General features: G+C 30.5%; 1 protein-coding gene across 1 annotated transcript in view; it reads right to left on the bottom strand.

The window, feature by feature from the left end:
- Positions 1-5,632: 5,632 nt before the first annotated feature.
- Positions 5,633-14,701, bottom strand: part of GCS1 (mannosyl-oligosaccharide glucosidase) — a 14,890-nt gene continuing 5,821 nt past the window's right edge. Inside the window, exons 3-5 of the mRNA XM_014436435.2 lie at positions 14,028-14,205; positions 12,154-12,328; positions 5,633-8,630 (exon numbers count right to left, since the gene is read on the bottom strand). Coding sequence (XP_014291921.1) covers positions 6,973-8,630; positions 12,154-12,328; positions 14,028-14,205 — 2,011 coding nt within the window. The 3' untranslated portion in view covers positions 5,633-6,972. The remainder of the gene's footprint in view (positions 8,631-12,153; positions 12,329-14,027; positions 14,206-14,701) is intronic.

Raw genomic sequence — 14,701 nt, 5'->3', positions numbered from 1 at the left:
AAAAAAAAAAAAAATGACTCACTTTTTGTTCATTCAAAATCTTCTAAAATGTTTATTTCAGTGAGGTTTTTCTTCTCTGTTTCTTAACTCCTCATTTGTAAAGTGATAAAAGAAAGTTTTAAGTTTTGTAGTTTAAGCTATAATTTATTTTAAAAAACATAATTATAACAAATAAAAAATAGATTTAATAGAAAATTCATATTTATTTTCTTAGGAGCCCAACAAAACAAGGGGGGCACAAACCTATGTCACACTCTGTATACTGGATTTTATTACATATCAGTCATAAATACCATCCATTATGAAGTGGTTGTTCCTGTTATACTCTACTTCTATTAGTACTCAGTAACTCAGGCCAATCGACAATTATGATACTGCTATTAACCGAAATGGTGTTTTATACTCGTTAAATTTTCTGTTAGTTCCTAGTGTTCCATAAATTCACTTCTACAAATATCAACCATGGGTTTAAGTTTGTATTTGGTGTTACTAACCACTATAAAACAGGTCAATTTTTTTTTTTAATGTTACAGTTAGGTATCTAATTTGTCTGGACTAATATTCTTCCTGTCCATATCTCAAAAACTACAAGTTTTTTGAAAAAAAAAAGTTTTAAAATCACTTTAGAACATTTATGCAATTCAACTTTGTTAATAATAAATTTTTCAGCCAATCCCTTTATAGATTTTAAACCCCTCCAGACATACAAATCTTTTAATGGGACTTTTAAGGACATTATGTTCTGGTACTAACTAAATAAAGAAGGTTACTTCTTTATTTTTTGGATGTTTGAGTTTAGGATTATTTTTGGTTAATTAATACTGATTTTTTAATATACTACTAAATATTCAACTACACATTACATAATTAACATAATTGATGTATTAACCCAATTTATTAATTACTGAGCATATTGTATCTTGGTAACAGATGAAATAGTCACAACCAAATTTTTATTAACATTTCTTTCTGAATTATTAAAATATATATAGAATAATTACATAATAAATAGTTCTACAGTCCAAAGTGTAAAACAAATAATGAGATCTTAAATCAATCATTATACATTTTAAATAGTACAAGAAATTTAGTTATTGTTCAATTTTAAAGTTATTGTTGAAAATGTATATCTTATTAAAAAATTTTATATTATATTCGAAAATCCTCATAGTAAAAGATGAAATGTATTTAGTCTATGGCTTACAATTAATTGTTATAAATATATTGACTTATGTACATCACCAAATATTACTAACCTAATATATACACAAAATACAATGTTACATTAATATTATAAATGTTAAGAACATCACTTAGTAAAAAAATGAAACAAAAACAAAGAGATACATTACTAGGCTAATAGTGAAGTAAATATCATTATTCATTACAAATTCTAGCAAAATTGTTTAATGGGAATTCTGAGAACTATCTTTATTTTGAAATAACCTATGCATTCAAACAGCTTTATCTTAGATAGTGTCAAGAGTACAAGAAAAAAATCAAATGTTTTATTGAAATGAAAAATCAAATTCATTAATCGATATAATAAATGATAAAAATTCTTCATCAAGTAAAACTATTATTAACATTTTAAGAATAAACACAGTGGAACACTAATGTATAACAGATATTATAAGCAAACTACTTAGCAGTCATTAACATCTATTTTTTAATGTTTACTTATTGGAAAGTTTCACCTGTTTATTTTTTCAAAGGCTTTGATGATCCAAATTTTTGAGGCAAGATCTCAAAGCAGGAACTCATACCCACCACATTTATTTAAAATAAATTCCATTATATTATATTAGTATTACCAATGGTAATGGTAAACTTACAATTTTAGTATGGAAAAGGGTGATAACATCTGGATAGCTGTGAGAGTAGACACAAAACAAAGTTATTTTATCATATTTTAACACATTTTGTGATTGATATTCCTAATGTCGACATTTTCATTGCAAATATGTTAATATGCATGCTTAAGGAACAGTTTGACTCAGGGGTGGCTAACAAGTCGATCGTGAGGCCAATTTTGGTCAATCGTCTATCACTCCCATTGTCTGGGGTGGAATTCCGTGTCCCATGGACTTTGAAGCGATTGTAGAAGACAAAACTTCATAGCAATAGTTTAATGCATTCTGGGAATTCCTATACTTCTGACAACCTAACACTGTGATCTCCACCCCCCAGCCATTACTTCTGTGTTACCTTGTCACTGGACGCAACGTATAAACGCAAAAGTTACGACTCAACTCATAGAAGAACACAGTCAGGTAGCTTGAATATTTGGTAGTTTCATATGATAGCTTCTTTTCTTTCGTATTAACAGTATTATTATTAATCAATATTATCCTCAGTGACCACTTTGAGTTTCAATTTTTCTTCCATTTAAAATGCTGTTAAAAGTACCTGTTCTTTGTTTTAAATTAAATTCCTTTTCTTACCTATCTTTTTTACTTGATAAGTGAACATTCTTGGAAACAGATCTCTAAACTGCGGTCATTACACTGAGAGAATAATATGGGACAGTATTACAAATATATTAGAAATAATAACAATTCTATTTAAATTAAGAAGTCAGTATTGTAAACTATAATAAATATATTGTACCTTTAACATACTTCTTCTTAATTGAATATCTCTATATTAGATTTTAATATACTTGAATTGCTGTCCCGATCATAATATGCAGTATTGTTATTATTTCTCTAAATTTAATGGTGATAATAACCACAGTTCAGGAGTTTTTGCAATTTCTAGTAAAATTCTTTAAATTTTCATGATTCTTTTCATTCTAGTATGCCTATGAACATGAGTAGTAAACCGAAAAATAAAAAACTTATCACTTCAATGATGAATGTGAACTCAATTACTTTTATAATAATTCATGTTTCATTAAATACTAGAAAGTAATACCATTTTAAGAACAATTTTAATTACCTTCTTTCTTTCTCTTTCTCTCAACATATTTATTTATTCAACTTTTAATTTATTACTTATTTTATTGATAAATAATATTATGTATTAATAAAAATGAAGACCATCAACAATCATAGTCTACACACCTCCCATCACTGAAAACTACACTATTGGCAATTATTGCCCCACAACAGAGGTCACACCTGATGAAAAGAAAGCTTTCTATGACACGCTTGATAGAGGGCCTTTAACAAATGCCCTAGAAGGGACACTAAGATCATTTTAAGCAATTTCAGCACGAAAATTGGTAAAGAAATAGTCTTTAAAAAACATGCCCTATAGAACAATACCAATGACAACAGCCCATATCATATCAAGTTCGCCATATCTAATGAAAGAGAAGCTTAGAGATTACTGGATGGAAAAAAAGTGAATCAAATAGATTAGATACTCATTAATAGAGGGCGCATGTGTAACATTATTTGTACAAGATCATACAATTAGTAACAAGAGACCAACACTGACACAGATTACTACTTGGTAGTTTCCAAAATTAGAACAATAATCTTGAATGTTGGAAAAAAGCAAGGCAAGATTGCAATTTTCATTTCCTAAATAAGAACCCTGAAACAATTCTTATGTACCAATTAAAACTGGATCAACTCTTTGCAAATGACATGCTTGGAAGTTCTGTCTAGGAACTTTGTGGCAGCACAAAATCTCAAAAGTGGTAATAAGAACTGCTGAGGATAGGCTAGAAAAGTGGGGGATAAGACCATGTTGGTTTGACAATGAACCCCAGGATTACAAACAAGGCTATAGAAATATGGTACAGAAAAAATACAAAGAATTGGCATAAGAATATATGGATAGAAAAAAACAAGAAAAGAAACTGAATAGCCTGAAGAAAGGAAATGTAATTGGCTGGAGCAAATGAAGGAACACAGATATCTGAAGGAGGTAAGAACCTTCTACCAGGGACTAACCTATTACAGTTTAACCTGCCCTTTTCAAACTCAACTAATTTCATACCTTGGTCCTTTTGAGCAGGCTGAAACCATACCTTACAAAAATCCGTCTCATTTGATTTTGCAGATAAAGTCTAGGAAATTCAATAGGAAAAAACAAATAATATTAAAATGCAACAATAAACTGAACAAGTGATCACCAGTCAAGAATTTCTTTAGCACTCTTTGGTCCATCACAACTTTTTCACTCATGAAGAGTTTATGGAAGTAGTACTGTTAGATTAAGTTGGCAACCAATTATGATTATCATGTCAATCAAATGTTAATTTGTCCAAATTAATTATTTATTCTGTAGAGTAGTGTCTTGATGCCTAAAGATCCATTGTGATACTCTTTCCACAAACAAAAATGAAAACTTTATAATCATGTTGCTCTAAACAATATTGTTGATGAGATAAGAGGACACATGTTTAGAGTTAATGGTTGAAAAATATGATTGGCTTTTGAATTACTATTGAATAAACATTATTCCTCTACATACCAACAACCTAAGATTAGAAACTGGCAGCAGTTATAATGATATTAAGACCTTGTTTTTGTTTCACTAGATAGGTCATTAGACCCATTGTAGAAGTGACGAGAGGGTCTTCATCAGAGAAGATATCTCAACTGACATCTTTACTGGCTGGTGAGGTTGAAGAGGGATGCCAGAAAATAACTGGTTTACCAGAGATTGGATCAAATATCAACATGATAATGGTCTCCCATTTTTCATATAAATAAAAAAAAGGTCTTTGGCATATTCGATTGGTATACAAATAATTGTTTCTACCGTATTTTATTTGTATGCATATTTACTACTTATTTCTTTATAATTTTATTTTGCTCAATTTATTTTTTACAATTACTAATATTTTCAGTTTTTTGCTGTACATACCAAATACTATCTTTTTGTAAGAGTCTATACCTTGAATTTTTTCCCCCAGTAATTTCTTTAAACTTTTCATACAGTATTTTTAAATTTGTATTCTACTTAGAGATTGTCATTTTTATTTTTCAAATTTTAAGTTTTCTTAAAGATTATTACTCTGAATACCATATGATGGTTATTGTTTTATTCATTCATCTCAGTTTTTAGCTCTATATTTCATTAGTCACCTATTATACTTATATCTGAGTCTTCATGTTAATATTTGTCATCAAAGGAAAACAGTTTTTAAATATTTTATTTTTTGTGGTGAAGATAGTCAGGGGGTGCAGTCAGCAAATAAACAAAAACTATTTATTTGTGCCGACGTTACAGGCAGATGTTTTGGCTAGTTCAGCTGTGGCTGGTTCTGACTAGTTCAGCCAGAACCTCTGCCTTAACTCCCTGATGAAGACCAGAAATTCAGGTTGAAATGTTGGCACAAATAAATAATTTTTGTTATTTTGAGTTTATTTGCTCACTGAACCCTCTTCCCCTCCCCGAACATCTTCTCGACATATTAATGTATAATCAACTATCAACACTCGTTTTATTTCATGTTTGTATAAACATATGTGTGTATATTTCTTTTGTAGTCTTTGTGCAGATTTCTTTTGTTTTTAATTTATATGTTTATTTTTTGAATTCTGTTAATTATTACATTGCTTTGTACTTTGGTTTTGTGTAAGCGTTTTATAGGAAGTAAAATGATATAGGTATAAAAAGGATTCATTATACAGCTTTTGGGTTTATGGTCACAACTTTTTCAGAACATATCTTGGCTGTAAAGCATTGTATAAGTATATTGTATTTTCATCAGTAAACTTTTAAAATCTTGACGCATGGATCACTTAATAAGTACCAGATATGGAATATACTTTTTTGTAAATTAAAAAATAAATACAATTATGAGCAGTCTTTCATTTAAAATTAAGGTAAATGACACAAGAAATACTACATCTGTTGAAAAAAAAAAATGGTAGTAGATAGATACCACAGATTATGATATATGATAACCTAAATGTTTCTTTATTCAGGTTTCATAAAATTAGGCCATGGTTAATTTTTTAACATACTTACTTAATCTTTATTACATAGCGAATTAAGTGGCTAAACAATTATTTAATTTTTCCCAATCAATCAGAAAAAAAATTATAAAATACCGTAATCAACATAATTTTTTAAGTATGTAATCAAATTATAAGCCTTAATTTTCAAAATACTGTATTTGCTCAAATATAGGTCGGCACCCCATTTAGAAAATTATGTTTAGAAAAAAAAGTAGGGGAGAAGACATTAAACTATTTACAGGAAATAAATATTAAATTTATAAATTGTCTACTTGAACATATCTAATTAGGTTAGTATTCTCAATTCCTAGTTTTAGGTGTCATTTGTTAGCTCTTCTTCTATTTTCGTTTCATATAACCTTTGTTTTGCTACTCCACACTGAGTTTAAATGTATTATTTGCCTTGAGCATACTCTGAGTTGAAATGTATTATTTGCCTTGAGCATACTCTGAGTTGAAATTTATTATTTGCCTTGAGCATAAGTGCATACAGAATTTAGTCTGTAAAAAGTAGAAACGAATATAAACTATGAAGTGACTTAAAAGCCCCAAATTTGGTATAACTCATAGGTCAATCCCTTATTTTACCAAAAACATTTCAGAAAACAAATGACCTATATTTGGGCAAAAATAGTATTTAAAGAGTCAGCACATTATTTTAAATAAATAGTGCTAATGTTTAACTATTAACGATAAGTACATATATCTTATCAGTCATTGTAGTCAACACCAAATATTTACAGTTATACAATGAAAAAACTTAAATTAAATGAAATGGTACAGAGTATTAAATATTTAACAAATTTACAATATTACATTATTAAATAAATTGTGTGGTTATTTAAAGTAAAAATTGAGATCACCTTTAGTGAATTAAATATTTTGTTTACACTTTTATCCAAAAAGTGGTTTTGAATTTCAATGTGAAATTTTAAACAAGTAATTATTATAGTACAAATTTTTATTTACAATCATTCTTATTTTCACAAACAGAATGATTAAAATACCCTTTTATCTTCAAGACAATACTTTTTTACAAATGAACTAGTTAATACATTTCAGCCATAATAAGAACTACAAGAGAAGTCCAACCAGTGAAAGGATGGGAACCTCCACCAGCCCCTGTTTTATCATTATAGTGTTCCCAGACATACCCTGTTCTCTTGTACTCTTTAAAAATATTGTTAATTAAATTACTACGAAGCTGTGTATAAACACTCTTAGCCTGAGACTGGTAAGGACCCTCTAACTTGGAATAATAATGGAGAGCTCCAAGAGTAAGATAGTTCATATTTATCCAAATAGGACTGCGCCAATAGGGAGGGTCATGTTCAGTATTCCATTTATTATAGATAGGGGAATTTTTAGCAAGAGACCTTAGACCATAAGGAGTCCAAAGGAGTTGAGGATTACGAAGGTCAGTTAGTATTTTTTGAAGTTTAATTGAGTTAGATGGAAGAATATGAACAAAGAATGGAAAAAGGCTGACATAACCAAAAACAGAGTCTACTAACCGTGGAGTAGGGTCTGTAAGCACTACCCGATGAGGCTGGGGACGAGATTTTAACGCAACATCATCTGTATGAAGACCAAAATCAGCATAACGCCCACCAGCTTCAGACCAATGGAGACGATCAAGAAGTGATGTGTCAGAGAGATAGTGGTAAGTATCCCAGTATTTTCCACCAGACCGACTTAAAATCTTACCAATGTCTGCTAATGTAGCTGCTCCTAATAAAATCCAACAACGGAGATCCAAATGTCGTTCTTCAGTTGTAGGATGTGATGCTCTTGGATAGTCATCAAAACCAGATGCCATTGTCTTAGGATTAAGTTCTGGAGCAGCTGGGTCTCTTCCTTTCCATCTGTATGAACCTCCAATGTTTCCTGTTTGTGAACTATTAAACCAATCAAACCAAGCCACTAAGCGTGGATATAGTCTCTCTAAGGCTCCTAAACGATCTTCTTCAGTCAAACGATCAGCATAATTTTCCATTATGAATCTCAAAGTAAGAAAGAATGTCGGTGGATTAGCATTGGTGTTGGTTTGTGTAACGAACTCTTCAGGGACTTTAGCAAGTGCTTCTTGGCCAAGAATCTGTTCTCTTGGAATCCAACCTTCAATATTCATTAAATCAAACCAGTGACACATAATATCTAATTCTAAATCTAAATCCCAAGCAGCAAGCAAGAGACCATGAAAACCTTCATCCCAAAGAAACCCTCTAGGAAAGAAACTTCTTGATGGAACAGCTGTAAACAAAGGAGCTTTCCAATAGGGTACTGGAGTTTTAGTGTGATCAGAACGAACCCTAGACGCTCCATAAAAATATCCAATACCTCCAATCAAGTTAGAAAAAACAGCCTTAGCAAAGTTAATCTCTTCTAATGAGAATTCAGTCAAGTTAAAGGTGTTGTCGAACTTTTCATGAAATGCTTCCGTCCTTTCCTTTAGTTCTTTAGTAAAAAGTTCTTCAGTTAGTGAATTTGGCCTATCAACAAAACTTCCACTCTCAAAGCTTACTTCAAATTGAAATGGAACAGTTGCTTCAAATTGAGTAGCTACTAGATTCGGAACAGTACCTTCCTTAAGACGCGTTAGGTCTCCAGGAAGCACAAGTCGGTTTTTCTGCACTCGAAGGGTAGACATGATGGTTTCTTTAAGCAAATGAAGTCCTTTGCCCTCAACACTTAGATAGGATATACCTAAAAGTAAAATCATAATTACAAGAATTACATAATACCTTAATTATGATCAATTTATAAAGGAACAATTGAAAAAAAAAAATTCCTTCAATTTACTAATAAACTTTATTGTTCTAAAAAAAAAGATTAAAAAAATTATTTACAAAAAATAACTATACCTTTGGCATTACATTTATTACTGTACACTTTTGAAATTATGTTTAATAACATTGATTAGGTACATACTATTTTTTTTAAGATGATTAAGTACCTAGGTTTGGTATATACCTAAATTTGTATCATTAAAAGTAAAAAGATAATTAATATTTTCTTGACCACAGAAATAATTAGTAGTTAACCTTAATCATTAAGGTTCAAAGACTGGAAGAGTTATAAATATTTTATTGAGCTGAAGTAAAAAAATCTTCAATTGAAATTTTTGTATTATTTTAAAAATTTCACATTATCTGTATATAATGTTTCAGGGGCAGTGCCCCATCATCAAGCATACTGAAATCATAACAAGCAAATTCCAATAATGCAAACACCAAAACAATAATTAAAAAATTAAATACTAATAAGTAGGTACCTTATTATCAATTTTTTCAAAAATATAATTTCATATATGATATAACTATTGTCCTTATTGGTCCACACTTATAATACAATAATATCTATTGTTGTCAACCTTGTTAAAATACACATAACTTGTCTAAAATAAAGGAAATTTTCTTAAACTTCATTGTTAAATTCTTTTTAAAGTTACTATGATAATGCTGATAACTGGTAAACTATCTCCATGCTTACAATTACTACCTCTATTTGATAAAAGATGAAATTTCTGTTTAGTTGTGTTGTTATACCTATAATTTTTTGTTCATTCTAAAATCACTATTATGTGACATAATATTAACTAGATGGTTTGCTATTTATATATAATATCAGTACAGTGTGCACTTAAATTATTTGTATCTCTTTTAAAATTGACCTAATGTTCTATGATTTTTAGTACGCATATAGCTTCTATTATTTTCCTATTTTACTGTTTCTAATATTTATGGATTTTTAAAATCAAAATAATGTTTTATGCTGTGTTGGGCCAGTGCTGTTGCTCAATTCTAGTCTTCAATTTATGGAGATTTCTCCAATATAAAATTAGGTGTAAAATAAAAAATAAACAGCAAATAAATAGTACATAGCAAATAGGTACATACTAACTTTTTGTAATGATTTGGTATCTAGGTTTAGTAACTATCAAAATTTGTGACAAGAAATGTAAAATTAATTAACATTTTCTTGACCACAGAAATAAAGATTAGTAGTTCATAAGTAGAATGAGAACTTTCTTATTGCTTTTATTCTGACAGTTTCCGTTGAAGTGTTAATTTCACAATTTTTGAAAAACGGTCATATTAACAGAACTTTCCATACATAACTTCCACCAGTGGTTTCATTTCAGATTTTGAAAAAAAAAAAAAAAAAATGCTAGAACGTACAATCAAAATGTTTTAAAAGTAGATCAGAGAGAGGTAGGAAGGTTTCATGTGTACCAGGATTCACACCACTCATTGTGTTCCTACCACACTGCCCAGATGCACAGTTATTTTTAGATATTAGCTAAATGTAAATATTTTTTTAACAATTAAAAACACATTTTCATTCTTTATATCATTATATTTATATGCTACCTGAGCCCAGAAGAGACATGAAATAAAACAGAAACAATTTTTTTATAGGAGAGAACGATAATATTCACGACCCCTTAACTACACGAAAGTACTCTTTTTACCACTCTCAAAAAAATCTATTCAATTCATCAATAATTTTAATTATTAACGACTGATTAGATAACTATGTTACATTAGAACCCTTCTTACAACTGTTCCCGAACAGAGCCATCTTCACATCCTTGATCTTGGAATGAATCTTATCAATACTTTCCCTATTAAGCCGAGAGGCATCTTCTTTTGATTCATCTTTAGTCTTTTGTACTACCATGCATCTACTACATTCTGATTTTCCAATTTTTATTTTTTTATCATTAATATGATCTCAGTTTCTTCAACTAATTGAGTATTTTTAATCAGCTTCATTACTCTTTTTTTTTCTCACCTCCTCGTCTCCTATCTTTATCTCTTCACCTATGTTCTTCACACCTGCTACGCTACTATACTTCATCTCTTCTTCAAGGATTTTTTCTTCTCTTTACTCTCTTCCCTGTTCATCTTCATCATATCTATCTTCTTTCTTCAAAGCTTTTTTCTTCTCTTTACTCTCTTTCCTGTTTATCTTCATCATATCTATCTTCTTTCTCTATTTATCTCCAGCTGTCATCTTTCCTACAACGAGAGTTATTGCCTATCCTTCTTTCTCTCTATTTGTAATCATCAGCATACTTATCAATCGTCCTTTTTATATCATCACCTGAGCATTGTCCGTTTAGACCTGCTGCAGCGATTTTCCAAGATCCTGCCTTCTTGTCCTGAACCGTACTAAGTACACCTGTCTCCTGATGATGGTTACCGAATCCCTTTTCAAGATGGTCGTATAAACAGTTGAAGTTTTCGGGGATGCTCCTCAATATATCCAGAGACTCCCCTAGTAATGAGACGATCAGGGAAGTCATTCCTTTTTGATCAATCCGGATGCTACTTTGAAATGCCACTGATAAATTGCACATGAGAACCCTCTGTTGTATTTTGAAGGCTTGATTCTACCTGGGGCTTCTAAGGCACCAATTCCATGTTGAAAGAGTGTATCACACATCCTTAGAGCCAATCACACATCCATAATGGATCCTTCTGACTAGACCTTCAGTCCCAGAAGGTCAACTTTACCTTTGAGACTTCTAATCTAATGTTTCACTTCGCTCTCACCTTCAAAATATCATACATCTGTGGTCGTTATCCGCTTTTCGGAATCATAGTTCAGACCTTCCACGTGGTTTTCCTCATTTCTGACCTGCTTCTTTGTACTTTCTTAGTCCTTTTCAATGTTCTCAAACTTGATTGACAAGAGGCCAGACTTCATTTCATCCAAGGTAGTTTACATGTTTTTAAATAATGACAATAAATCTTCCATTCTCATTGCCTGACCTTCAGATAACTGCCCTTAACCTCTTATTACTACCCAGTAACTTTATACTCCACTTCATACCTGAAAACGAAAAAAATAGTTTCTTCTTATCCAAAATTCCATTTCTGATACCAATTGCTGTGTGTTACCTGGCCCAGAAAAGACAAAAAATAAAACAGAAGTTTTATTGCAAAGTAACAAAAATATTCATAACACTTTAACTGTCCTAAAGTTACCTTTTTACCACTCTCAAAAACATCAATTCAATTCATTGATAATTTCAATTATTATCAATCGACCAGAAAACCTCGTTACAATATCCTTTCCCACTTTGAAATCTATAGTGGCTCAAATTTTTGAGATTTGTTTTCATCCAGGTACTCCATTATATTTACAAGTAAAAACTGTAGACAAATATAATAATATTTAAAATATTATGAAAAAGAAAAGATATATACATATCAAATACCTTTAAGTTGACCAGAAGTATTAGCATATCTGACAACAAATTGACCAAGTTCCTGGGTTTCTCCAACAACTCCAGGTATTTCTGTATTTCTGGTAGGAGAAATTCTACCTCTTGTACCACTTTCTATTCCAGTGTAGAACACAAGATTCACAAGTTCCCCTCTCCCAAATCCTTCCTAACATTAAAACAACAATATATCAATAGTCTTACTAGCCATATTAACAATAACATTTTTAATTGAGATCTGTTTAATTTTAATATTATGAAGCCTATCAATTTCATAAGAAAAAAAAACTAATTCATAAAATATCATCTCAACAAAAAAAATCATCTTAGATACAATTTAATCAATTATTTCTAAAAAGATATATTTGATATTTACACAAGGGTCATTTCTGAATTGACCATTTCAATAAAGTTTCAATAGTAATAGCATAAATAATAGTTACTTGAAAAATTACTTGGGAAGCGGAGTAGCTCAGTGAGTAAAGGCACTGTTTAAATTTATGATAAAGTATCTCATTCAGTTTTTCCTTTAGTTTTCCTCTTTTGTTTTCTTTATTTTCTTCTGGTTGAATACTAATAGATAAATGGACGTTTCATGATTGGATCCTGTTGTCTAACTTATTTTAGATTACTAGGGATTTAAGGACTTAAGGAAGCGCGGTGCACTGTGGTAAGGCGTGATGCTACTTACTGACTCCAAGGACCCGGTTTCGAATTCAGCTGTGGCAAATAATTATTTTCTGTTTCACTGAGTCAGCCCCGTGGGTTCAGGAGCCCTCCAGGGTCCACCCAGCCTCATAAAGTGGGTACCCTTTTTTGGAGGAAAAAATCTGGCAGTCAGGCATGATTCTGATCAAATCACCTCCTTGCACAACCGTTTGTTTAGTAACAGTACTTCCTTACAAAGTTACTGCACCCCTAATCCTTCATGAATCATAGCAGTAGATTTAATTTTTTTTAAAATATATAATATGAGTGAAAATTTTTGATTGCGATGATATAATTTTTTTTTTTTTTTTTGCACGATTACAAAACTTCCCACCTTTTGTAGTAAAAAAGCAATAATGTATAACCCAATAAAATTAACTAACAGAATTGAAAAGTCATGAGTATGGTGTAGGAGTTCATTGATAAGATTGATTGAATATAGATCTATGTTGAAAAAGTTTAAATAAAATATAAGAAGTATAAAAATATAAAAGCTTCACTTCACTATTAATATTAAATAGATAAAACTTATTAAACTTTTCATTCTCTAAAATTTAAGATTGTAAATAAATAAGAAATACTGATAAATGGAATGCAATGAATATAATGAAAATTTCTAGAACAAGAAAATGGTTGGGAATGTGGTCAGTAAAGAACAAAATAAGCAAAACTTATTTATTAGTCCCAACGTTTCGGCCAGAATTTCAAGCTTTCATCAGGGCTGCTTGGTTAAGATCTTAAAACCAAGTCACTTTACCTTTTTACAGGTAGTTAAAGTCAATTACATTAGTCCAAACTGAGTAAATTGGACAAATTGTAGAGATAAATTTACCAGTCAGATGGTTGATACAGTGGGCAGATTCAATGAATATAATGATATTTAATGATATGAGTATAATTCAATTTAAATAGAGAACTCTCTGTCGTATAAAGTCCATGCTGTCGACTACTACTATGAAATGGAAAGATTTGCCTTTCTAGAGCTAAAATGATTTTGATACAAATAAGGAGTTTAATAGATGCTTACAACTGCCTTTACAATTATTTATAGTTTAACACACAGCTAGTGTAAATTTATCACATAATGTAAAATGTCAATTTTTTTTTTTTATAATTGTCAGTGTTAAAAACTGATAATTTTAAATGGGTATTGATATCACCTTAGGCTTTACTGTAATTCTGGCACTCCAATCTCCACCATGATTTCCACCTTGTCTTTTAACAAATTCTGTGGTTAATATAAAAGGATCATCAATCAATTCCTGCACACCAAAGTTCTTTCCATCATGTAAAAGCCATCCATATCTAGATAAGCCATCACCTTGCTCACACCAGTGCCTAAAATCAAAAGGAGATTCTTGAAATAACTATTGTTTCTTAAATACCACTTCACATTCCACAGAAATGACCCTACCCTTCACTATCATACTTATTCCATCCTTGAACTCACTACAAAAACACTGAACTTTGTGAATTTGTAATATTTCAGATAAAATACAGATTCTTTAATATGCCGTTAGTCAAAGAAATCAAAGCAGACACGGTCATATCAGTGATTTTGGTTAAAGTCAAACGGAGCCTAATGTTATTTGAGGGTATCCCATAACCTGCTCATTTTAAAGGTGGTAATTTGTGCGAACTACACAACCAAATTTAGGTTTCATAGTTAATCTTAGCCACGGCTTTCATATAAATTGGGCATTAAATATTTAGGGAACCTATTAACCTTTCTTCAGATAGGTAATTATTCTCCTAAAATATATGACCATTAGCAAGTTTTACTCATTAAATGACATTAATATTATAATATATTAGCAAGAATGACAAATAGGAG

The sequence above is a fragment of the Halyomorpha halys genome, unplaced genomic scaffold, assembly GCF_000696795.3.
Source record: "Halyomorpha halys isolate HHAL.00 unplaced genomic scaffold, Hhal_1.1 Scaffold1912.1, whole genome shotgun sequence".
In the NCBI taxonomy this organism is placed as follows: domain Eukaryota; kingdom Metazoa; phylum Arthropoda; class Insecta; order Hemiptera; family Pentatomidae; genus Halyomorpha; species Halyomorpha halys.
The sequence above is the reverse complement of the archived record's forward strand: the minus strand, read 5'-3'. Positions and strand labels throughout refer to the sequence as shown.